We start from the raw sequence: 27,091 nt of genomic DNA on the forward strand, positions 1-27,091 counted from the left end.
GATACAGCTATGCCACCTGCTGGGAATGCCTACCTCACAATATCACTCTGCTCATGGGCTGTGCTGAGCCGTGCCGGACACAGACAATGATACAACAAAACATTGCTGTCGATGATTGAAGTTTGATGCCCATTCTAGCTCAGTGTGGGTATATGATTTCTGATGTATGCTTTACCAGAGAAATAAATCAAGTAGTGCCAACCTGAGTGTGGTTGGGTTTGCTCCTGCCCCCAAGAAAGAAGCCACATGCTTATGGGGTCATACTCACCTCCCTGACAATTCTGCTCCTGACCACCTCACCCTGCAACAGGGTGACTCTACCCAGCAATGTTGATGCTGTGGCAGCACACTTCATGTCTTTCATAACATGAATACTACAAATGATCAAAGAGCTACTTCGTTCCAGTTAGTAGTGCCACTTAGGCTGCCATGATTCAGAATAATTGTTGTGGTTTTTTTCTTACTTAATGAGCCTTTAACAAAGGAGACCACAGACTAAACTATTACTGCAGCATACATTTACACACTGTTGTCATGCCTACACAAACACTGTTGTCCTATCTACACAAACTACCTGCAAAAACCTTCATGGCTTTTAAGACTGAGAAAATTTTCAAGAAAAGTTCCTTCATGTCTCTGATATTATCGAGGCAATATGCATCACAATGTTTGTACTGCAAAAAATGTGTTGAGCTCTTCTTTATGAGATACATCTTCAACTGAAAACAATTCTCCATCTGCAAATCTGTCAAAATAATCTTCCAAACATGATCACGAACTCAGGTGTTGCAGGCAACAAATCTATGCACTTAAACTGTAATATATGTTCATCCCACACAGCAACAGACAAGAACATATTGATGCTCTTCCATTCAGACTTTACATGTTACTAAAGCCACTCTCCCATGGAACAAAAGATGTTTGCAGACATAGAACAGTATCACACTATTTGTACAGGAAGTTTTAAAAGTTGATGTCCTTACTGACAGGACAAAGAACTCTCCTTTATGTCTTGTATCATGGTCATGGATATGGCAGTATTTATTCATGTATGCTACAAAGGCATTAACGTGGCTAGCATATGGACAAGAGCAGAAATGTGTGTTACACTAGAGGCAACATAGCAATGTTACATGTGCCCACTTTCTTAAACAAAATGTGTAGTTTAAGCACCAGAACCGATGCTGGAGAGAGCTGCAGTTGCAAATGAAAATGAGGAGCACATTCCGTGTGATGCACCAGCTTTTTTATAAGAGTGCACCAACCATGACAGAAACCATGTCTAACATGCTTCACAATAAGAAACTCACTTCGTGTGAGGATGGCATTGTGGACTGCCATGCCTCAAATTTTACTTGTGTACTGCACGACATCACCAACTGTCTGTCATAAATGTTTCTTTAAGCTTGGTTTTCAGTATTTCTCTTTAACAGTACCAATATTCTAAAAAAAAAACACTTTCCCATGGGATGTACAAATAATTGCTGTATCCTGCTATTAGTGCATGTGAGTGACTGCACCAAGTGTAGTGTCACTGTGCGTATGTACTCCAATCAATCACCAACTGTATTAGTGCAGGCTGGCCACTAGAGGCCACGTGTAAAATCCTTTCCCTCAGCATGGTCTGTGCCACGCCGTTTACAGGCGACTCACATCTATACACACACAGAGCAGTGCTGACTCACCCTCATTATGTTCTTTTAGTTTGCACTGCTCACATAAGTCATTCTGTGCATCCCTTAGGTTGCACCTTCTGTATGATTCTTTTGTACTGTTACGTGTGGAGTCACAAGAGACTTATTTCCATTATTGTTCAGAGGTTTTTGAATGAAGCCATATTTCTGTTACTTGGGTCAGTTTCATGCATTACTTGCTTACTACAAAAACAATAATAATATAAAATGTTATTTTGATTTTCATTTCATTCTTTGAAATGTAGTCAGTTGGCAAGTTTCTTGCACTGTTTCTCTTGGTGATTGAATCTTTTCATACTTTTTGTTGCACAGAGCTAGTTTCCTAGCATTTCTTGTTCTGGTGGACAAGCTAATGTTTTATCATGCTGAATTCAGTACCTCTGATTGTGGGCTGGTAACTCTTAAGAAATTGACATTGACAGGCATCTGTAATAAGTTATCTTTAGACAAAGAGGCTATATTATCATGAGCTTTCCTACACTTAAATCTTCTTCTGCATCACATTTTTAACCCATGTTCCACACATAAAGAAATACAGTTTAATAAGTGAAATGAGAACATTTAAATTCACACATGTATGTCTCTAGAGCTGCATGTATAAAAACACTCTTCTGTTGCAACACGTTTCCTTTCAAAATTTGTTTCTTTTTGTTTTCTTGGCAAATATAAAGTTAGCACCTACAAAACAGCGTTTCCTGCCTGCCTTTCAGTACCACAGAACATAGTTTATGCTGAGAACTTTTCCAGTTATTTGTACAATGTTCAAGTTTGTATGTCTATCAGTACCCAGATAGGTACACCATAATTAGTAGTTTTACTAATGTCTCCAGGACAATTTGAAATGTTAGCACTAGATAAATCATCTCTAGAACCAACATTTTTCTGGTTTAAATATATTAATAATCTCTTTACATATCTATTTGCTTAATTCATGAATGAAAAAAACTTTAATTCTTGCCTCTTCTTCAGTGTCATTTTCTTCCACCACCTCCTCTTTCCAAGGTTCAGGCCCAGGATCCTTTAAGTACATATGGCACGAATAGAGGGCAAGGTGTGTAGTAAGAGGATTGGACCAGTCCTCCTGTAGCATTTCCATTGCAGCAACTTTTGCAGCAGCTGTAAAATAAAAATGTCTAATTACACAAGAAAATGGTCTTAAACTGAAATCTATCAAATAAACATACTCATACAATAACAGACATAAATACATGTGGCTTGCTATCAGAAACATAAGCCACTTGTTCCCCTAAAGAGAAAAATGTTTGACAAAATCTGACACTCCAGTCAACCCAAGAACCTAGGTTAAGTGAGCTACAGCAGCACAGCAAATGAGCAACAGCATGGTCACAACATTTGAAAACCTGAGAGGTCGAATGTTAGATCTCTCTTTCTGGACCTACAGCTTTGAGTAACTATTTCTTACATGCATTGTTTGTACAGTGTCAATCTGAATGAGGGGTCTATAACACCACAGTTTCCTACGATGGTTTTTGATGATCCAGGGCATGTAAATGTGAGGGGTTTCTGTTTTCTTTTTTTAAATCAAACAGGTTCAAATATTTCCTTATGGTCCTGATTTAATTAAGTCCACGCACTTTATCTGACATTTTCCAGAGAATAGATTCCATTCCCAACTATGTAGAAAGTATAAACTGAAGGGGGAGTGCTGCCATCAGCTGCAGCGGGACCTTAAGCGGGATCAGTGGCAACGAGTGAAAACGTGTACCAGACCGGGATTCGAACCCGGAATCTCCAGCTTACTAGGAAGGAGCGGTAACCACTGTGACATCCGGGACACAGCATTATCACAACTGCGCGGACTATCTTGGTACGCCTCAAGGTCAATCCACACTACCACCAAGCACCATCTGTCGACAGTCCCTGTCCATTACACTCCTGTTTGCTACTGAGAGATTCCCACAGCAGGTCAGACATATTTGTGCCTGTGCACTGAAGAAAGTGGATCCATTGCTCAGCCAGGCTTATCAATTATTTGAAAGCATGGTGGCTGCTCATACGGACAGGGACCGCAGACAGGTGGCACTCGGTGGGAGTGTGGACTGGCCGTGAGGCGTAGCAGGATAATCTGTGCAGTTGCGATAACACTGTGTCCCCGATGTTGCAATGGTTACCGCACCTTCCTAGTAAGCAAGAGATCCCGGGTTTGAATCCCAGTCTGGTAAACATTTTTGCTCATTGCTGCTGATTCCGCTTAATGTCCCACTACAGCTGATAGCAGCGCTCCCCCTTCACTTTACGTGCAGTGTTTCACAGCTGCGGGATCTGAATGGTGTCTGTTCTTTCGAACGAACAGACATCATGCATTCAAATATGTAGAGAGTTTTCAAAATAACTACCTTCAGTTGCCATAACCTTCTACGGAATTCAATACATTAAGCAGTTAAAAATTTCTGTAGATAGGAGGATAAATGGAAACCAGCAATGCCCAATCTGGGGAAAAGGATGGACGTTCCAACAATACTTTCTTCAAACCTATCAGTTTTCTCATTGCTAAAAACCTTTACACATCATCCTGCTGAAAGACTTTAATCCCTCCTTTTGCAATCCAGATCTCTTTGCACATACTTATTCACATAGTTGATCCACAAGTCTTGTATAGCATTCACTGACAGTATGAACACACACTTTTCCATCCTGGAAAATACGGGCCAGCACATGGAACTGACTTTGCCATTTCTGGTGTAGAGCGACCAGCTTCCACCCACTGTATTCTTTGCTGTTTTGTTTCTGTCCTTTTATTGCACACTATTCGTGCTCAAATGAAACACAGATTTGATGAAGGTAATGGTAAGCTATGTTCACATAGACCAGAGGGCAACACAACATGGGCTTACCTAAATTATGCCTGAAGACGGTGTTGAATAACTGCATTTGAACAGTGACAGTTGTGTTATAAAACAGCCTATTTATGATCACGATGCAATACAACTCAGTAAATGATTGAACTGCATTTATTGCTTTTTTAGCTTTTGCTATAATATAATTTACCTGCATAATTTCCTGATTTTAGGAATGTATCCATTAACAAACATGAACAATAATAATCAGGAAAGATTCCATAGTTAATTCTGTCATTCAAAATGTTCAACAGCTGTTCATGCCTGCCAAGTTCTAGTAAGATACGAATGACAGCGTGTGGTGTGGAAGGTAACATAGATGTTGTGTTTTCACTTAATCGAAGCTTATGAACCAAATCTTCCAACTCATCAGCATGTTCTTCAGTCTTCACAGCATTTGCAAACTGTAACAGAAATGAAAATGACATTACTACACCCATGAAAATGTTACTGCACAAAGGAAACAAAATAAGCCTGTGCTGAGTAGATACATTTAAAATGGCAAACTGTGCAACAACACACGAAAAGTATTCCAAGGTTCCTCATATACATGTTTAGTTTGCAAGATGGAACATCAACACAAGCAATTAATAATGAAAATGATCTAATCATCATCTCTTCATTGACAGTGCTCTAACAGAAGGCTTGTTTGCCGATTAAATTACAGGAATAGCGTTCTGCAGGATTATGTAAATATTAAAATTTTCGCAAGAGATTTTGTGGTGTGCATAATCAGTAGAACCCTATTCCCATAATTTGAAATAACACCATACAAGATGTAATGCCAGATTAAGTGCATTTTACCACTTGATGTATGAAGACAGGAATTTAAACTGGACATGATGGTGTTTCAATGCAAAGGATTAAACCTGGAGGCAAAATAATAAACAAAATGAACTTATAAAATCTGTTTATCTGTCATCAGAGGAACACAATTCTGCAAAAAAGAAGCAATTCATTATTACTCTTGCAACATAATAATCCATACACCTATATGCCTCCTCTCTCACTGTACAAAACAATCACTGAAATTGTAACAAACCACACAGAAAAAAAACCATTAGATTTTAATCTGATAAAGCAAGTGACCTTTAGACAAGTATATGTTACAGTGTACCATTTAAAAGTTTCAAATAAAATTATATGATGGGGTGATTACAAAGTAACAATATTATGAAAAGGATAGTTGTCACTCACCATATAGCGGAGATGCTGAGTCGCAGATAGGCACAACAAAATGTCTGTCACAAATAAGCTTTCGGCCAACAATGCCTCTATCAAAAATAGATCTCACACACACACACACACACACACACACACACACACACACACACACACACACACACACACACACACACACACACACACAACTGCAGTCTCTGGCAGCTGAAGCCACACTGCGAGCAGCAGCAACAGCATTGCATAATGGGAGTGGCAACTGGGTGGGGGTAACGAGGAGAATAGGTTGGGGAGGGGGAGGGATAGTAAGGTAGGGGGTGGGGACAGTGAAGTACTGCTGGGGAGCGTACAGGGACAAGGTGGAGGGAGGGTAGGGCAGACAGGTGCAGTCGGGAGGTTAGACGGTGGAAGGGGAGAGGGGGCGGTAGCAGAGAAGTAAAAAGACTGGGTGTGTTGATGGAATGAGGGTTGTGTAGTGCTGAAATGGGGACAGGGAAGGTGCTGGATGGGTGAGGACAATGACTAACAATGGTTGGAGTCAGGAGAGTCACGGGAACATACGATATATTGCAGGGACAGTTCCCATCTGCGTAATTCAGAAAAGCTGGTGTTGGTGGGAAGGATCCGTATGGCACAGGGTGTGAAGCAGTCACTGAGATGAAAGATGTTGTGTTGGGCAGCATGTACAGCAACAGGCTAATCCACTTGTTTCTTGGCCACAATTTGTCGGTGGCCATTCATGCCGACAGACAGCTTGTTGGTTGTCATGCCTACATAGAATGCTGCAAAAATGCAAAAACAAATCTCCTGTGCCTTATCTTTCCAGTCTCCCACCACCTCCCAAAGTCTCACCATCCAGCCACAGAGGAGCATTTCCCCCATAACTCAGTACCACCCTGGACTGGAGCAACTGAACAACGTTCTCCACCTGCGTTTCAACTACCTCTCATCATGTGTTGAAATGATAAATGTCCTGCCCACTATCGTTCCCACACCTCCCACAGTGGTATTCCACTGTCCACTGAAACTACAAAATATACTCATTCATCTCTAAACACAAGCCCTGCTCCCAGCCACTTACCTCATGGTTGACATCCCTGTAATAGACCTAGATGCAAGACCTGGCCCAGACATCCTCCCACCACCACCTACTCCAGTTGGTCACAAACATCACCTATCCTATCAAAAGGAGGACTACCTGTGAAACCAGGCATTTGATCTACAAGCTAAGCTGCAACCACTGTACTGCACTCTATGTGGGAATGACAACCAACAAGCTGTCTGTGCACATGAATCGCCACCCACAAAATGTAGCCAAGAAACAAGTGGGCCACCCTGTTGCTGAGCACACTGACCAACACGACATTCTTCATTTCATTGACTGCTTCACACCCTATGCCATGTGGATCCTTCCCAGTAACACCAGCTTTTCTGAATTGCACAGGTGGGAACTCTCCCGGCATCGACCTTCATTAGTCATTGTCCTCACCATCCAACCCCTTCCCTGTTCTCATTCCAGCACTACACATCCCTCATTCCACTGACGCACCCAGTCTTTTTACTTCTCTCCTTTTCACAAGTTTTCATATTTTGGTAAGCTCAACAGGTTTCATTAAACCAAGTTCTGGCACGTACACAAAGGGAAATGTACATCGTGGTTCATTATCTGTTTTGATTTGTGGTGGGGAGGTAAGTAATTTTAATGTGAGAACTATTCAAAAACTGAGAACTGTTCTAGAAACAAGAAAACAAATAACTGGAACAGGGAACAGATTAGAACGAATGAAATAATCGAAAGTGTAATGGAGATGAGCAAGGTACGTCCAAGACAAGGCCTTTATCAAACAGTGCATGTCAAATGTTGTTGTTGTTGTTGTTGTTGTTGTTGGTGGTGGTGGTGGTGGTGGTGGTGGTGGTAGTGGTGGTGGTGGCAGCGGCTATGGTGACTGTGATTGTTGTTATTATTATTGTTATGTTGATTACTTTATGCAATACTTCCTACATAAAAAAATTAATCGAACCAGTTTTCATTGATTTTATAAATCTACAAATTTTGTCATGATGTACGAATAGAATGAGGACTATATTAAAATGACCTTAAAATGGACATGGTTTATTTTCCCCAAGAAATAATCATACCAAGATCTGACAACAGACTTAAGTGTAAAACGTAATTTGAACAAAAAAGTTACAGGAAAATTAGAATGAATCTAGGTTCCAAAGGAAGTAAAACATTATTAATAAACATTTACATTAGAAGCAATCAGCTGTTGGGAGGATCTAGGAATCTAAGAATAAATTCAAATGCAATTTGAGAAGAACAATTATGGAAGGAACAGTAATAGACTAGTCCGATAAGGACACATTCATGAACATTAAATCAAGTCACAAGCAGGTACTTTTTAGTGATAGGATTACTACTTCATTCTGAGAAATCTCTCTCTCAGCACTTTCCACGAGTTTTGTTTTCATAGTTTGCAGTGCTCTTAGCTTTCCTCTACTCACTTTTTATTTGTCTCATAGTCTTTCAAAGACTTCTCAGTTGCCCTTTTCTCTGTTACTGATTCACTGTATCTACCATGTGCATTTTGGAAATTATGTATTAACTGCTTTGTGACAGTTACAGATACCACACACATTCTGTGACTGCATCATGAACAGCACTAACAGTATGAGAGTGGCTTCTGTCAAATTTTTGACCAAAACAGAGAAATCTCTTTCAAGGCTGATATTGCCATGGAAGAGACTGCAAGTATCCTTGATAAATCTCTTCACACTTTCACGTTCACTCTTAACCTGAATGACCATTATCCAGAGCTGATTGATGCAAAGACAAACTCCATCAAATTCTTGGAGGATATCCTTCACTGACATGATCCCTACTAGATTTTGAAACTTTTAGACAATGGCATCAGCCTTATGATCATTAAAGCATTTTAAGGTACTGAGATGTATTAATGCTATGCTTAAGTGTCTTTCTTATGATCAGCATTAATTGCCACTTCTGGGTCTAAACATGGAATGCCCTTTGCAAAAGAGTATGCCAGGGGCAATTTACCCTGAATTTTGGATACCATACTTTTTATAAATGTAAGGCGCTCATTTCAGAATGCCAAGATATGTTTCTTCAATGTGTCACACTGACCAAGGGCTTCTTTGGCTCTGTGTCTGATGTTGTCCATTTCCTGAGGTTACAACTAATTAATATTGTTATTCAGATCTATTTTGAAGCTAGTCTGCAGGTGACTTAGACGCGTCCATGGCTGGCGGCCTCTGATGGGCACCTGGAGCAGCCAAATGGAGTGCTGCTCGAATTGCATGATGCGTGCAACAGCATGGTTGGTCTGGGGCACGAGGGTAGTCGTGAAAGTGGGTGTGGGGGCAAGGACTAACAGCGAATGAGGCCATGAGTCTAGGAGAACAAAGGATGTTTTATAAGACAATACCCTTCTATATAATTAAGGCAAGCTGGTACTGAGGATAGGGAGTGAGGATGAATTTCAAATAGTATGGGTTGTGAAGCATCCACTGACATCAAGCACATTGTGTTAAGCGGGTGGTCTTGGCCACATTTTGGCAGTGGCCATTCATTCAGATAGATAGCTGGTTAGTGGCCATGCCCACGTAAAAGAATGGGCAGTAATTACTCCGGGGCTGATATATGACTGCCTTCGCCAGTGGCATAGCTTCTGATAGAGTAGGATTAGGATATGCCTATGATGACATTAAAGTAGGCTGTTGTGAGAAGGTATAGACAGCAGGTCTTGCTCTTGGATCTTTCATATTCTGATTACATACCAGATCAATGTCAACAGCAGCAGCTTTTCCTTCTTGCTGAAACCTTATATCCAACTCGTGGTACATCTCATCTACAAAAAAGAGGGGAAAATCAAGTTTTAATAAAAAAATCTTTATGTTGAGCATTAACACTGGTTTTACTAATGCCACAACAAATTTGGTCTGCATATATCTGCATCCAAACTGATAAGTAATTATAAATCAGGCTTAATTCTAATAAGAGAGACAAAATACGTCATTCCATATGTCCAACTGATGCCATAGGAATGGAGAGAGCTGAGATGACAAACACAGAAGTAAATATGTTAAACTTATAACTTTCAGAATTTCTCTGTCTGAAAGAAAAGAAAGTAGCTATTAAAAGAACTGAAACTGAAAGGGATACATATGTTCTTCAGGAATGGATATTCACCAAATTCCTAGACTATGGCACAAGAAAGATAACCAGAAACAGGCTTCCAGCCACTTTATGGATTTCAGAGTACAAATACTGAGCTGCTGCTAATGAGAGCGATCAAAGAAGAGAACTTAATTCAATAGAAATAAAATGAAACAAATGAAAATGGACAATAAATTAATTGATAAAGAAAAAGAAGAATTAAAAGCAGAAAACAGAAAATATAACTGAAAGAAATTTTTAAGAGAGGGAGAGAGGGGGCAGAATAGAAACAGAGGCAGGTGTTGAAAATCATTTACATGATTAAACAAGTACCCCTGTAATACATCACAAGTATGTTCAAAATGGTTCAAATGGCTCTGAGCACTATGGGACTTAACATCTATGGTTTTCAGTCCCCTAGAACTTAGAACTACTTAACCCTAACTAACCTAAGGACATCATACAACACCCAGTCATCATGAGGCAGATAAAATCCCTGACTCCGCCGGGAATTGAACCTGGGAATCCGGACGTGGGAAGCGAGAATGCTACCGCACAACCACGAGCTGCGGACCAAGTATGTTCAGAAATAGTATACAGTTTGTGTCCACTCAGCATGGTTATGGACATGATAGTAAAAAAAGAGAGAGAAAACTTATTGGTTGGTTGATACAGACAACATTTATTGTCATAAATAATTGCTTTGTTGATTGCATATGTTTCACCATTTGCACTAATAAGTACAACTACTATCTTATCACCATTCATCAACTTGACTGTGAGTGGCATGTCCGAGGTAGGTCTAGGAGACCCATACAAGTGGAGTCAGGGTCCAGGGAAAACTTGGGGTACTACACCCACACCTCAACCAATGAGTTTCAGGTGCTATTTCTCATTGAAACTAAACCAGTACAACACACTCCACCTGTTGGAAGTCATACTGTGTTTTGTGATGCAGGAGACAAGCTCAGAAGTGTAGGGGTCTGCTAATAATTAGTTCAAACATAGAGCAAATAACACCCCTTATGGAAATGACAACAAGGGATAAGAATGACCCCAGGGTACTCAGTATGCTTGTCTGGGAGGATAATTGAACATGATGATGTGACTGTTTTGGCAGTCATTGAGGAAACAGGATGCAATTAGCCGTAGATTATGGTGCACACTGGAACAAACAATGACTGTCATCTGGGCTCTGTGATCATTTTTGGAATTTTTCAGTGACTGGCAGAGAAGGCTGATATGGCTAGTCTTACTTGGGGGCTTTTCAATGAAGTCCCTAGTCTGCAGAATTGTCCCTTGGACTGATTTGTCACCCTGGTTCCGAATGAAATGGACAACAGGAGACATTGAAGGTTCTGTAACAAGCTAGGCTGAAATTTTCTACATTTGCACCACAGGATTGAGAACTGTAGCGTCCTTCTAAATGGTTCAGGGGTACATTACGTATCAGAGGCTACTACCTAGGGAGTCGACTTTGTGTAGGGAGCACTAACAGGATGTGGATTTTGTGACTCTCCATTCTTTCCTGTTAATGATACCTGTAAAAGACTCAAGTATTTGTATAAGATTCAAAGACTGACCATCCACATACGAGACTATTAAAATCTTAGTGATAAACTGATGAAAACACCACATCGATACTTACTAACAAAATTACAATCATAAGGATATCAAGTGAAATTTATGACTTGACTGAGGATCTCTTGGAAGGAAGGATGCTGCCTGTTATCTCAGATTGAGAGTCATCGAAAGATATAAAAGTAACTTCAGAAATGATCAAGGCAAGTGTGTTGAGATCATTTCTGTTTGTGTTACACTCTAATGAGCTGGTAGACAGTATTAACACACTTTTTGCAGATGATGCTGGTATCTATAATGAAGTACTATCCACAAAATGTTGCACAAATAAACAGTCAGACCTTGATAAGATTTTTTAGTGGCAGTAAGATTGGCAATTTGCTTTAAATTTTCAAAAATGAAAAAAACTGCAGTTCATAAAACACAATATGCTATGAGTTAAATATCAATCAGTTACAAAGGGAATCAATCAACTTACACAATTCCTGAATTTAACAATTGGTGGAAATATAAATGGAATAATCACATAGTGTCTGTTGGAGATAAAGCAGAATTTGGTTAATTGGTATGATGTTTGGAAAATGCAATCTGCATTTCATTTGCAATCAGTTTATAAAGGTAATTACTTACAAAATACTCATGAACCCATCCTAGAACATTGCTCAAGTGTGTGGAACCCAGACTGAATATGATTAACACGTGATTTAAAAAAGGGGCAGCGTAATGATCACAGATTTATAGGAGAGTAACACGGAAATGGTGAAGACCTGAACAGGGAGATGCTTCAGATAGATGCCAAGCATTTTGAGTATTATGGAAATGCTTCATGAACTCAAATGGAAATTCCAAGAAGGAAGAGGATATTCTTTTTGCAAAACACTATTGAGAAAATTTAGACTACTGGCATTTGCGGCTGACTACAGAATGATTCTACCACTGTCCATGTACATTTCATGTATGGACCCTAAAGAAAAGATAAGAGAAATCAGGGCTTGTACGGGGGCATATAAACAGTCATTTTCCCTCACTCTATTTGGGAATGGAATGTGAAAGGGTATAACTTGCAGATGCAGATAATATCCAAAACAACCATTGTTTGCAGCACACACAGAAGCAAGGAAAGTTGAGAGTGTGTTAGGACCTAGGAACTTTGCTGTCTATAGTGTTTGCTATAGCTGCTGAAGGGTGTACAGCAAAGTTACACAGCAAAGATGATCAACAGGGTGATTCCTCAGTTGTTAAACTGGGAATACAAGAAATTATGTCTCAAGCACTTGGTATCATGTCATCCATTCCGTCTTCCAAGAGATTTGTCAGTGCACGATTTGGCAAAGAGCTCTTACAAAGAACACAGGACCTATCAAAACAATCATTGTATGTATTTCAATTAACACATTATCAGTTCAAAAAAACTGCTATGTTAGAAAAAGTAACTTTTAGTCAAACCCACACAATGGATTACAAGTCCTTTCTAATTACTCTAATACCCTCCATTCCACTTTCAACAAAACAGTTTTGACACCTCAGGGGAAGTCTGCTGTTAACTATATGATCAGCTGCTACATCCATTTCATAAATTCCCCGCACTATGTGGACAATGTGTCCACACCCTAAAGTATGATTACAATTACATGAAAAATGGATGATCTAAAAGTCAATGACCAAAACACCCAGAACTCAATAGTTCCCAATCCCTCTACAATCTTATTAGATTCAGTCAAAACATTCTACTTATCTTCTCCAATAAAGGAAGACAGTTTATCACCACTGCAATGCCATTACTTACATCTTACTCTCATCCTTAACAGAGTTTGAACCTGTCAGATGGAAAACAGCAACTCATGAAGAGATACACAGATTTGCCACTGATAAAAAGATAACAAAAGGATAATGGCAATACATTGTGGATCTGTGTTGTTCCAGCAGGATCACTCCAACAGTCCACACCAGAGTCACTATCATAGGACCTTTGTTACCATATTCATGAAGGTTTCAACCCTAATTCATCATTGTCATCAATGCTCTAATGAATTTACCCTTGTGAAGCAGAAGTTATTCATTTTAGCACAAACCACAAAAAGGGGCCCTGAATGGTTTTTACCCTAAAATGAGTAATGGATGGGATAATCTCCAATAATGAGTCCCAAATCCAGACTCAAATGTTTGTTTCATATATTATATAACAACATAGCTGCATGGTTCATTCAAGCATTCAGGGTACAGCACCACAAGATGTAAATTGCAACATAGAACTCAGAAAATCTCCCATAGTATCTTCCACACAATAAACATCAAAAAGGAAAGCCCTGTCATGATACTACTAGGGCTCAAGTTGAGAACAGCACTCTGCATTCTCAGTCACCTTTTTCAGAGTAACACATATTCTGACAGCAGAACCTGATGATTATTTACAGGAATGGAAACTAGTTCAGCTTTATATCCAGAACCACTCTCAAACTTCATATAAAAACTATAGCACCAGCATAAAACCAAAATGAGGTAGTGCAGGACCACATATATCAGATTCAACCTCATTGTTTACCTCAGTGACAATTTGAAGGCAGATACAATCGAACTGTATTGTACAGGTGACTAGCAAACACTTGTCACTTTTGTGACCTCAATTCAAGCACACACTTCACATTGTCAAGTTGTATTTAAAGCCTTAATTTGCTGGTACTGTTCTTGAATCAGATCTATGAGCAGAAATCTGCTTCTTACTGATTTTTCCTTTTGTATTCACTATCTTCTGTCAGCTTGCATTTATAGATAACACCCTGGGTGTCTGTGAATTATGATATAGAATAAAATGCTTCCACTACAAAATTATGCTAAGTGTTACATGAAGTTATAATATGAAGTATGCTCAATTGTATCAAAAAATAATGATGTTGTTTTTCTTATTTTATAGACAAGACAAGAAACAACACATTGATAAAACAGTACAGTAGCAACTTTATTGAAGAATCAGCTCATGTGTACCCTTAGTTCCCATGTGCAATCACACAGAGGCTGCAAAGAGCTTGTGTTTCTTTTCTTAATTAACTTCTCACCACGGCAGGTTCTCTTTGATGGAATCAAAAGAATATCTATATCTATATCTCTATCTCCATCTATACTCAGCAAATCACTGAGAAGAGCGTTGTACCATTTATTGCAGCTTCTTTCCCTTCAATTCATGTATGCATTTCAGGAAGTATGATTGCTGAATGCTTCTGTGAGCATTATAATTACTCTTGTCTTTGTGATACTCACAGGAGTGATTTGTAGAGGGTTATAGTTTATTGCCAGATTCCTCACTTAAAGTTGATACTCAAAACTCATTAAGTAGGACTTCACCAGATCTACCTTCAAGGCTCTATCATTTCCAGTTTTTAACAGCTCTGTGACACTCTCCCAAGGGTCAAACAAACCTGTAACTATTCATGTTGCCTGGTTTGTATACATTCAATGTCCCCTGTTAGCCCTACTGGGTATGGTTATCACACACTTGAGCAATGTAGTACGATGGGTCAAATAAATGTTTTGCGAGCAATCAACTGAGCTTACGTGATCGTTCCATTTCATGTTCTTTCAAATTGTTACAGCCAGGTGTTTGCACGAGTTGCCTGTTGTATTGAGGTGTGTGTGTGTGTGTGTGTGTGTGTGTGTGTGTGTGTGTGTGTGTGTGTGACAAAGAGAAAAAATACTCACCCAATTTAATTTTCTGGATGACTGGAGAGGAAAACCGATTATTCCATGCATCTTCACAACGATATGCTTCAGATAGTACGTATCGCCTCCCTGTCAACATTTTTAAGTAGCTTTGAAAAACAATTTCTGTAGAGTACCAACAAAAAAAGCATTTATTGACAAAAAAATCTATCCAGTGAGAAACACTATTTAAATGCAAAAACTCTGGGCAAAATCAAATTCAAAATTACAGAAAAATTATAGCAATGTATTTGTGAGAACTGCAGACAGGCTTTTGAGAATACCACTAGTTCTCTCATCATATTCATACAACATGCACCATTAACAATCACACCTTCATCAGCACTTGGAAAAACCCATTAGGTTCTATTGAAAACTGGGGATTTGTCATCACTTGCTGTCCCTGCTGTCAGTATTGTGGATTGGGTGGAAGATAGGCAAAACTGGAAAAGAGTAAATAATAACTAGAAATATTAGGAGGAATCATTATGTTAGAACTATTACAATATACCACTTTTTAGTTAAAATAGGATGATTTTGTATTAAAAGATGATGGTTTAGGGCCTAAACAGAAAGGTTACTAGTGCCTTTGGTTGAATTAAAGAGAGTTTGGCTGTTTGTTGGACATCATCAGTGCCTTTATCCTATATGTATCTAACCAGGAATAACCCTCAGTAGAAAGATACAAAAGGCGAATACTGGGCAGCCCAACTGTAACCAAGATACGGTAAGACAGAGATAAAATCAAGGAGAAATAGGAGGGAAGTGAGAAAGGGCAAGATGGGCAAGCCACCCTGCCCAGAATGCAGTTGGAGGTCACCGAAGCAAGGTATGCAGTGGGACATGCACACTCTCCTCACACCAGCACCACCTCACTATCCCTTAGCCCAAGGAATTAAGCAATACAGACATGATGAGAAAAGTTTAGGACAAAAAAAATTACAAATAGCAGACAAAGAAGAACAAGGAGAATAAAAAGGTGGGAATGGCAGAGGCCAACCAGAAGACCATCGAACAAGGGCCACCACTGGTCCCCTAAGTCAAAGCAGACAAGGGGTGCCCCTCAAACTCCAACTGCTCTGGCGATCGATGAGGCTGAAGTGTCCCACCTCACAATGAAACATAAAACCAGGTCAGCAGCCTTGGCAACAACCACTACCACCAGAGGTAGCATGTCAAGAAGCTGAAGATATCGCCACAAAGCAGCCAAATTTTTGCAGTCTTGTAGCATGTGGGCCACTGTCAGGCATACGCCATATTGGCAGTAAGAAGGGTCCTAACGTCAGAGAATATGACTGTGGGTCAGGCAAGTGTGGCCAATGTATAGCTGACAAAAGACACTGGATTTCCTGTGAGAGGCATGAAGAGAAGACTGCCATGTGGTCCTGGTCTCCTTTATTGCCCTCAATTTGTTTGTGGACTCTAAGGTGAACAATTCTGAGTTCTGGACATCCAACAACTGATAGAGTCGACCACAGGTCACAGTTCTGAGACCTCCATTTCCAAACTTGGTATCCTGATAGCCAACTTTGCCAAGCGGTTGGCATGTTCATTCCCTGAGATCCCAACATGCCCAAGGGTCCACACAAAGATGTTGGGTGCCCAGCTTGATGGAGGTCAGAAAGAAGATCCTGGATAGTCGAGACTACTGGGTGACGAGATTAGCACTGGTCTATAGCCTGAGGGCTACTCATGGAGGCACTGCAGATTAGAAGCATCTTCCTGGTGCAAGAACGAGTGCAGCTAAGTGCTCGTTAAATGGCCACAATTTAGCAGTGAAGATGCAGAATCCATTCAGCAAGGAGCCTAGTTCACTGCACCTTGCGCACGTGTATGTAACTGGTTCATCTGTCCACCAATGAGCCTTTAGTGTGTGTAACTTTCAAACTTGGAAATGCATTGAGGACAGCCAGGAACAGATGGCAACACACCATGGGGTCAACTGAATCTTTTGGTCCAAATGATAAATTGAGACAGATCCAAGATCAGGGCACATGCCATGGGGGGGGGGGGGGGGGGGGGGCATGAACAATTGCTCCCTGATGAGAGGTGACAATGGAGGAAGTTGGAGTTCAGAACAAAGACACTGTAATCAAACAACAATTGTGACCCCACTTCTGTGTCTCTGTTGTGGGAGGTGGAATCCCTACTAGGAAAAAGGACATGTTAGTTTGGATGCTTAGGAGAGCATCTTGGTGGCAGAAAACTGAAAGCTGTTGGTGGGGTCCCATGACTGTGCCTTTCGAATGGTGCCTTGCAGTCGGCATTCAGCAACGCCTACATTAGAGGAGCAATAGTAAAAGCAAAAAATTGTCAGCATACAAGGAGAGTGATACTGAAGACCCCACAGCTGCTGCTAGACCACTGACGGCCACTGAAAAGAGAGGGGCAATTAATGCACAGCCCTGTGGGACCCCATTTTCTTGAATATAGGGGCTACTGTGGAAATTAAAAAGTTGAACTCGAAAGTATGGTGCAACAAGAAATTCTGGACAAAAATCGGAAGTGGGCCTGGAGACCCAACTCACATAATGTAGCAAGGATGTGCTGTTGCCATGTCATGTCATAAACATTTTATAGGTTGAAGAAGACAGTAATAAGGTGTTTACATCAGTCAAAAGCTGCCTGGATTGCAGACTACAGCAAACCAAATTATCAGCAGTTGAACAGTCTTGCTAAACACCACCTTGAGACAGAACCAGAAGGCCCCGAGGCTCAAGGAACCAATGCAGCGATGGGGATTGGTATTACTGGCAGGTGAGAAGCAATTGTTCCCAAACTGGGTGTGTGGGAAATAGCAACAGGAGAGCACCCAAGGTGACAGCACAGTCGAGCAGCACTGAGGGCTTGCTGTAGGGTGCATAATGGAGGAGAGTACCGTTAGGAGAGAGGACAATGTCATCATAGCTGTAGCAAACGACATTGTCATATCCGGAGGATGTAGACACTCATACTTTCTCTTGTTCTCTTGGCATGTCAGACTATCTGAGTACTATATTCTTGTATCTTTTCTCTCTTTCTGAAAGACAGTACAGTCTGGTGAGCAAGGCAAATGGTGCTCTCCACAGATGATGCACACGGGGAAAGGGGAGGGGGGGCAGGGGCAGAGCACAAGGAATGTTCATGTGCAGCAGTTCTCCGCAATCCAGACAGATCTGGCATCACGATGTGAAGACATGTGCCCGACTTTCATACGTTTGAAGCACCACATGGGGAGAAACATACGATTTCATGTCACATTTGTATATCAACACCTTGACCTTTTCAGCCAAGATGAACATATTGGAGCAACCCTATTGTTCTTTGGCCCCCTATGGACATGGCAGATAAAGTGTACACCATGTCACTCCAAATTGGCACACAGCTCAGCATCAGACTGTAAGGAGAGGTCAAGATCAAAAATTAAGCCTTGAACCACTATAAGACTATTACAGGGAACGATAGTACCAGAATGCATGCATGTTCAAAGGAACTTTACATTGTAATTCAGAATAATACAGGCAATGCAATATCATATTTATCTGCCAAACCAGGCAAGTGACTTTCAAGTAAAATGTCTCCCCTGTATGGGTACATACATGACCGAGTATTAGTACAGGTTGTAGACACATGGTTGACATATGGAAGTTTGGGTCTGGTCGTGAGTCATGCTCGGATAACTTAACGGTAAGGTGACCACTCCTGCTAAGTGGGAAATCTGGGTTCGAGTTCCGGTCTGGCACAAATTTTCATTGGTGCCATTTCATTATACAGATGATGTAGTCCATGTTTGCAACTGTGAATATATTCCATGTATTTCATGATGGCTGTAATTACCGCAGTGCCTTTTCCTTTGGACATGCATACATGTTCGAAGGAACTTTCCATCGTAATTTGGAATAATACAGGCATTGCAATCTCACATTGCTTGGAACATTTTATTTATTTTATTTATTTACACATCTAGTTCCATACGAACAAATTGAGGATCAAATCTCCAAGGTCATGCACGAAATTACAACGTAAAAGTAATAAAAAATGAAATGAAATGTTTATGAACCCAAAAAAAGTCAAGCCATAAGTTTAAGTAAACACAATCAACAATATAACATACGAATTAGCTTAATTTTTCAAGGAACTCCCTAACAGAATAGAAGGATTGACCCATGAGGAAACACTTCAGTTTCAATTTAAAAATATGTGGATTACTGTTAAGATTTTTGAATTCTTGGGGTAGCTTATTGAAAATGGATGCAGCAGTATACTGCACACCTTTCTGCACAAGAGTTAAGGAAGTGCGATCCAAACGCAAATTGCATTTCTGCCGAGTATTAACTGAGTGAAAGCTGCTAATTCTTGGGAATAAGCTGATATTGTTAACAAGAAATGACAAAAAAGAAAATATATACTGAGAGAGCAATGTCAAAATACCCACACTAGTGAACAGGAGTAGACAACATGTTCGCAAACTTACACCACTTATTGCCCTAACTGTCCATTTATGAGCCAAAAATTTTCTTTGAGTATGGGAAGAGTTACCCCAAAATATAATACCATACAAAATAAGCAAATGAAAATAAGCAAAGTACATTACTTTTCATGTCGAACGATCACTCACTTCAGATATCGTTCGAGTAGTGAAAATGACAGGATTAAACCTTTAAACAAGATCCTGAGCATGGGCTTTCCACAACAGCTTACTATCTGAACACCTAGAAATTTGAACTGTTCAGTTTCACAAATCATATGCCCATTCTGTGAAATTAAAACATCAAGTTTTGTAGAATTGTTTGTTAGAAACTGTAAAAACTGAGTCTTAGTGTGATTTAGCATTAGTTTATTTTCTGCAAGCCACAAACTTCTGTCATGAACAGCACTATTTGAAACAGACAAATGTTACACATAACATCCTTTACTACCATGCTAGTGTCATCAGGAAACAGAAATATTTTAGGATTATCACTGATCCCTGGGGCACCCCCCATTTGACTGTACTCCACTCAGACCTCACGTCACAGTCATTCTCAACACTGTGAATAATGACCTGTCTGTTGGTAAAGCAAGAAGTGAACCAAATGTGAGCTACTCCCTATACTCCGTAATGGTCCAACTTCTGGAGCAATATTTTGTGATCAACACAATCAAATGCCTTAGTAAATCAAAAAAATATGCCTAGCATTTGAAACCTTTTGTTTAATCCATCCAGTACCTCACAGAGAAAAGAGAATATAGCATTTTCAGTTGTTAAACAATTTCTAGAGCTGAACTGTACATTTGATAACAAATTATGTGATATAAAATGATCAATTATCCTTACATACACAGCCTTTTCAATAAATTTGGCGAACAGTGATGGCATACAAATAGGTCTAAAATTGTCTACATTATTCCTTTCTCCCTTTTTATAATATGGCTTTACTACCGAGTACTTTAAACATTCAGGAAACTGACCATTCCTAAAGGAAAAATTACAAATATGGCTAAGTACGGGGCTAACATGCGCAGCACTACACTTTAATATTCAGCTAGGCACTCCATCATATCCACGAGAGTCCGTAGTCTTCAGTATTTTAATTATTGAGTCAATCTCTCCCTTGTCAGTAGCACAGAGGAGTATTTCAGACATGTCTCGGAAAGCCGTTTTCCAAGAGAGTTATATAATTCCCTGCAGAAACTAAGTCTTTATTTAACTCACCAGCAATGATCATTAAATACTGTACATATATCTGACTTATCAGCAACAGAAATATTTTTACTATGAACTGACTTTATATTTTCAACCTTGTGCTGCTGACCAGCCACTTCCATTTCATTTTATCCTGTAATTGGCTATTCTATTTGCATACCACATACTCTTTGCCTTCCTAATAACATTTTTAAGCACTTTACAATACTGTTTGTAATGGACTACTGTAGCTTGATTGTGAATACTTCTAACATTTTGATGTAATTCTTGCTTTGTTCTACATGATATCTTCATCCCACTAGTCAGCCACCCAGGCTGCCTTTTACTGCTAACACTCTGTTTAAAATGTTGTAATGGAAAGCAACTCTCAAAAAACATAAGAAATGTGTTAAGGAAAGCATTATATTTGTCATCTATGTTATCGGCAGTATAAACATCCTGCCACTATAGTTCCTTGAAGAGGTTTAAAAAACTCTCTACTGCCATTGGATTAGCTTTCCTACACAGTTTGTAATTATATGTGACATTTGTTTGAGTGCAAAAGCCTTTTAGTGTTAAAACGTGTGTCTCACGGTCTGAAAGACCATTCACCTTTTTACTAACAGAATGCCCTTCTAGTAATGAAGAAAGAATAAAAATACTGTCCATGGCTGTGCCAGCATTCCCCTGCACCCTAGTTGGAAGAAACACAGTCTGCATCAGAGCATATGAGTTTAGGAGATATACCAACATCATTTTTCTTGCACAATCATATACAAAATTAATATAACTAATTTCTGTTACTCCCTGTAAGTGAATCAAGAACCCTCTCTAGCTTGAGCAGAAATGCTCTGAAGTCAGAGTTAGGGGATCTATAAAAAAAAAAAAAACAAGAATTACAAGTTTAGTTTCATTAAATTCAACTGCCTCTGCACAACATTCAAATATCTGTTCAGTTTAGTGCCATGATACATCTGTGGACTCAAACGGAATACTGTTTTTATATGTACATGGACACTCCTCTACTTCGCAAGGAACTCCTCGAAAAACAACCAGCTAATCTGTATTCTGGTAAAGGAAGCCTCTGATTTGTCAAATTATTTAAGTGGTGTTCTGATATACCAATAATGTCAGAGTCAATATCTATAAGCAGTTCACTAACTTTGTATCTAATACCTCTTATATTTTGATGAAATATGCTGCTTTCTTCTCTACTTGGATACCTGACCACCTCTGAACGTGATTCCTTAGTCAGGGGGACTTCCTTTAAACAGGTATTCCTATCAGCTGACTTCAATAAAAAAAAAAAAAAAAAAGTGCTGCTCTAACACCAACTACAACTGGAATTTTTCTAAATGGCTCTGAGCACTATGGGACTTAACTGCTGAGGTCATCAGTCCCCTAGAACTTAGAACTACTTAAACCTAACTAACCTAAGAACAGCACACACATCCATGCCCGAGGCACGATTCGAACCCGCGACTGTAGCACCTAGAACCGCTCGGCCACTCTGGCCGGCTGGAATTTTTCCATGAGTGATCCTACCCCCACCCACTACACTGCCACCTATAAGCTATGCCAGCCTCCCCTTTCCATACCTATTGAGATGCAGGCCATGCCTAGTGAAACGGGCACATGTGGAATCGAATGTGTCCTTGACGAAAAATGCTACCCACCCTTCATCCTGTCACCAGTAAGGTTGTCTTTCTTGTGGATGTGATAGCCTCCAAGTACTTGCACATGTTTCTTTAAAATGAGTCTCTCCAAGACAGAGGCAAAAAGATCTCGCCTGTACAATGAGTCTCAATTCCTCCAAATGTGTCCTGTATCCATTCATATTCCACTCAACTGATGGGAGACATTTCAGTGGCACAGTTTTGATTTACCCCTCTCTTTAGCCCAGGCACTGAGGCATTTTTAGAGTGAGAAGGAGTAGAGGGGCTGCCTGGGCCTGGTGATGAGGCATTTACCACCTTGATGATGTCCTCATCAGTTACGCATGCCATAACGACACTTGGTGGTGCCCAGTGCAGCTTTAGATCCAAAAGCCATGGCCATTTAGCCACTCTCTTTACTTTTGATGATGATGGGAAAGTTGAGAGGTTCTCTGCTTTTAGAGCACTTTCTTGATGCTCACTGTGGAAATGTTCTAACACTCTTGTGCCACAGCTGTCTCGATTGCTATATGCGGTGTGCGAGAAAAGTAGTGAGACAGACAACACTGTGAGCTATCTAGCAATGCTGTGTTGTTCTACTTGTGTAGACTGGAGTCTTCGTCCATTCAAGAACCTCAGTCTGAGTTTCAGCCCAGTAAAGCCATCAGGTGATTTCTGAGAGTGCCATCAGTGAAGTTGAGATTTTTTGTGTGTTACGAAAAACAGAACAATGGAATGTAGAGCGATGTTACGCGATCAAGTTTTGTGTTAAACTTGGGGAATCCTTTAGGACAATCTTTGAGAATTTAAAACAGGCCTATGGGGAACATTCTCTATCAAGAGCATAAGTTTTTTCGCTGACACAAATCATTTTTGGAAGGCCATGAACATGAAGATGAACCTCGTTCAGGGCGGTCTTAAAATCCAAATACCGACAAAAATGTCCAGCATGTGTGCTTTAGTGAGATCAGATCAACATTTAACAACAAGGATGAACAGTGACCTCTTAAACTTAAACACTTTCACTGTACATCAAATTTTGATCAAAGATTTTGAGCCATGCTGCAAGGTCAATACCTCGGGTCAGACTCGCGAGTATGTCTGTGGTGTTGCAAAATGAGACTCTCTTTGGTTTGTTTAGAGATAGCAGGCTATGCAGCTGTCACTGGCAATCTGATTTGACTACAAGGTGCTGGGTATGGAAGGGCACTGTTTGGAGATCGCTGGACAAGTCAGGAGAAACAATGTAAACATGCCAAGGAGGACATTCCTGAACAGGGGACATGTCACATGTTCTGTTTTCCAGATCTCTCTGTTGATGCTGGTTTATCTGGAGAACAAAGCCTTGCTGCTGCTGGACACATTAAGACTGAGTGAGCGCCGTAATTATCCTCATGTGTTAGTGGTTTTCCTCACATCTGAGCAGTGGAATGTTCAGCACTGTTCTTGGAATATTATTCAGCAGTTTATCTGTTTGCCCTGTTGGGATTCATCACTTTCTTCTTCCTTCTGACACCTGCCCATATTGCTTATTAATGTGTCTTTGACAAGTTCATGTCAATCTAGCAATGTTATACTCATTCTCCCTCTTGGATGTCATTTGTTTTCACTTTGGGCTTCTAATGCGAAGTGTCTCCGTTTTATTGTGTTCACCTGTTGGCCGTACTTTATAAGTTATAATGTCCAGTTATCATGTCCAGGCTACTGCACAGGCTGTAATTTTTTCCCATTTTTTGGTATTTCATGTTTGAATTTATTGAAAGTTGGAACCTGTCTCAAAGCAATCTTTTTTTCAATTAAATTAAAATGGGTTGTTGTAATACACATTTTCTCACTTTTCTTAAAGAGTTTTATTGTATTATAGAAGGCAGTTATAATCTGGAAGCCTTGACTGGTCTTAGGATACACTGTTGGTGATCACTTCTTAAAGGCATCACTGCTGTCTGTATTCTGCCAATTATGTTTGGTATTTTTATCTTTTACTGTTTGTAAAGTTTACTATTTTGTGTGTGTGTGTGTGTGTGTGTGTGTGTGTGTTTGTGTGTGTGTGTGCACGCAAGCATGCGTTTTTCTTAACTAAGGAATCTTAAACCTGCCAAATTCTGTTACCTATCATGACAGATTAAGGCAGACATAGAAGAACCGCATCAGGTGATCAGGGTGGATGTATTGCGCAAGGGGCAGTTTAGGTACGAGTTCATGATTCGTGGCCAGTCTGAAGACAGTGACATATGGGATATGTACTCACAGTGTCCTCGCACTCCCACTGAAATTATACCACATCATATTGGGCAGGTAAGTGCCACACAGGAATAATGTTTGGCCTCTCTCAGTGATTTGGGAAAGAATATCAACTTCTTAGAAGTCAGTTCCCCTTCTCAGTCCCAAATCTATAGGTTTCAGCCACAGAATACTCACTCAAGTAATTGCACTAAGGATTTAAGTTTGGTAATGACTGACCTTTAAAAGGCAGAGTTAGCGAATTACTCATTGGGGTAATGGCCTTCCAGATGAGGTTAAGTGCTTTTAGAGTGGGAAAAGGAGTTTATATGGAAGCACTGACCGATCAGGACCAAGGTCCACCAGGCGTGTATGAACATGCTATGATTCTGGTCATTTCACCTAGCTTCTGATTCCCCTTTGCAGGGTGATACAAGGAATATACTATTTAGCAATTGATGCTATACCTTATTTAGTGAAGGTTTTGTGTTTTCAGTCAACCTGGAAAGGCAGCTCAGTGTTTTTAATATTTCTTGGGAGGTATAGTAGTTTTTCATGTGATATCCTCTTTGTGCAAAGGTTCATTCAGCAACTGTCTTAGATAGTCATTGCAGTGTATGAGAATTGCGTACCTGCATTTTAAGAGAACGGCTCTCTGAAAGAGTTCTGAATGATTTAATCAATCAGCATATTTTTCGTGTTCAGCGCACTGTGGAATTCATGACTAAGTCTATAAATGAAGTGCACACCACTGTGATTGCTTTCAATGTGAATTTATCAGAGGCATATGGAGTTAGTATTATTGTACAAGGAATTCATCCGGAGGATCATTCCCACATTTTGTTTTCAAAAGAACCAATCACTTACCAAGGCCTAGATATTTTGGTTACTAATATCATTGGGTTACTAATATCATTAGGTTTCTCACGCTAAACCTAACACCTCGGACCAGGGCAAGAGGATGCAAGGGCTTTGCTATTGTTGCAATGAACTCAGACATTTTACTCGGAACTGTCATGCTCCCCAAGAGAAGATTTTGAACAGTTGGATAAAGGTAGATGCTCAGCTTGATATATCTTTCTGCGATCTTGTAACAACATGGTGGGTGTAAAGTTCCTTCCTTGCCTTTCGCTTGTACTTACCTCAACAATGAGCCAGTATGTGCCTTACTTGACTCAGGTTGTACTATGTCCTTGTTGGACTACCAGTGATATTCCAGATATTGGTGTATTTGTAAACTATCCAAGGTACACAATAGGAAGCTGTAGGGCAGTTAACAGGCAGCAATTGGATGCACTGAGATATTGAGGAATTTTCCTGCCCTGTTCGGGACACTGTGGTGAAGGGGTAGTGTACCAATGTCCTGTTAGGATGAGTTTTTATAGGAAAAACTGGGTTAGTGTTGCACTATGCTCAGGTTTCATACTTATTTAAAGATTTTGTTCTGCAAGCATACTCATCATTTAGGTGTTTGTACTATGGTTTCTGAATCTAGTGAGTTTGAGTTGAGACATTTATCTAATTGCAACTACTTCGTGAAATGCTTCTGTTCTACATTTGTTCCAATGAAATATTGATCCCTTGTTAAAATCACTTTAATTCACAACAATTATCTGGTGCTCAATTTGCATTTGTAATAATAATAATAATAATAATAATTTTGTGGCTCAATAAATTGAAAACTGTTTTGAATGAACAATGAACAACGCTCAATTCCCCCACATGCTCCTGTCACTCCTAATGTGTTAAGCTGAACACACGTCATGGTACCATAGTGCCACGTTACAGATTTGCACATGCAAAAGGTTGTGCCAAAATGTTACCGTAAAACCTCACAACTGAGCAGGACAATCAAAGAAACATGTGCCTTGATCTTTCTGAGACAATTGCCAATGACCACGAATGGTTCAGTCGTGAGATCACAGGTGATGAATCCTGGATTTTTTAGTATGATCCTGAGACAAAGTGAGGAGAGGCACTGAAACATCTCCTTGAAAGAAAAAAGCTCAAATGACCAAATCAAAGATCAAAACAATGATGATTTGCTTTTTTGACAGTATGGGTTGTTATGCACAAAGAATTTGTTCCGCCAGAACAAACTGTCAACCATGTGTTTTACAAAGATGTTTTTGAAGGGCTCAGGAAAAGGGTGACTTGAGTGAGGCTAGACATTGCAGACAAGTGGATGCTGCATCATGGCAATGCCATGTCACAAGACCTTGTGACTTTTTTCCTTTTTCTGAAATTGAAAAATTCTTAAAAGGATGTCATTTTTGGAGTCTGGAGAACAGTCAAAAGAATGTGACTGACACGTTAAATGCCCTACCTGCTGTAGCCTTTCAGCACTGCTGCTAAGACTGGGAACAATGATTCTGCTGCTGTACAGCTGC

General features: G+C 40.0%; 1 protein-coding gene across 1 annotated transcript in view; it reads right to left on the bottom strand.

The window, feature by feature from the left end:
• LOC124795062 (28S ribosomal protein S27, mitochondrial) overlaps positions 1-27,091 on the bottom strand; it is a 61,225-nt gene that overhangs the window by 20,851 nt on the left and 13,283 nt on the right. The window contains exons 2-5 of the mRNA XM_047258865.1: positions 15,183-15,272; positions 9,530-9,600; positions 4,704-4,956; positions 2,653-2,810 (exon numbers count right to left, since the gene is read on the bottom strand). Of these exons, the coding sequence (XP_047114821.1) occupies positions 2,653-2,810; positions 4,704-4,956; positions 9,530-9,600; positions 15,183-15,272 (572 nt within the window). The remainder of the gene's footprint in view (positions 1-2,652; positions 2,811-4,703; positions 4,957-9,529; positions 9,601-15,182; positions 15,273-27,091) is intronic.

This window comes from Schistocerca piceifrons, chromosome 4 (assembly GCF_021461385.2).
Source record: "Schistocerca piceifrons isolate TAMUIC-IGC-003096 chromosome 4, iqSchPice1.1, whole genome shotgun sequence".
Taxonomy (NCBI): Eukaryota; Metazoa; Arthropoda; class Insecta; order Orthoptera; family Acrididae; genus Schistocerca; species Schistocerca piceifrons.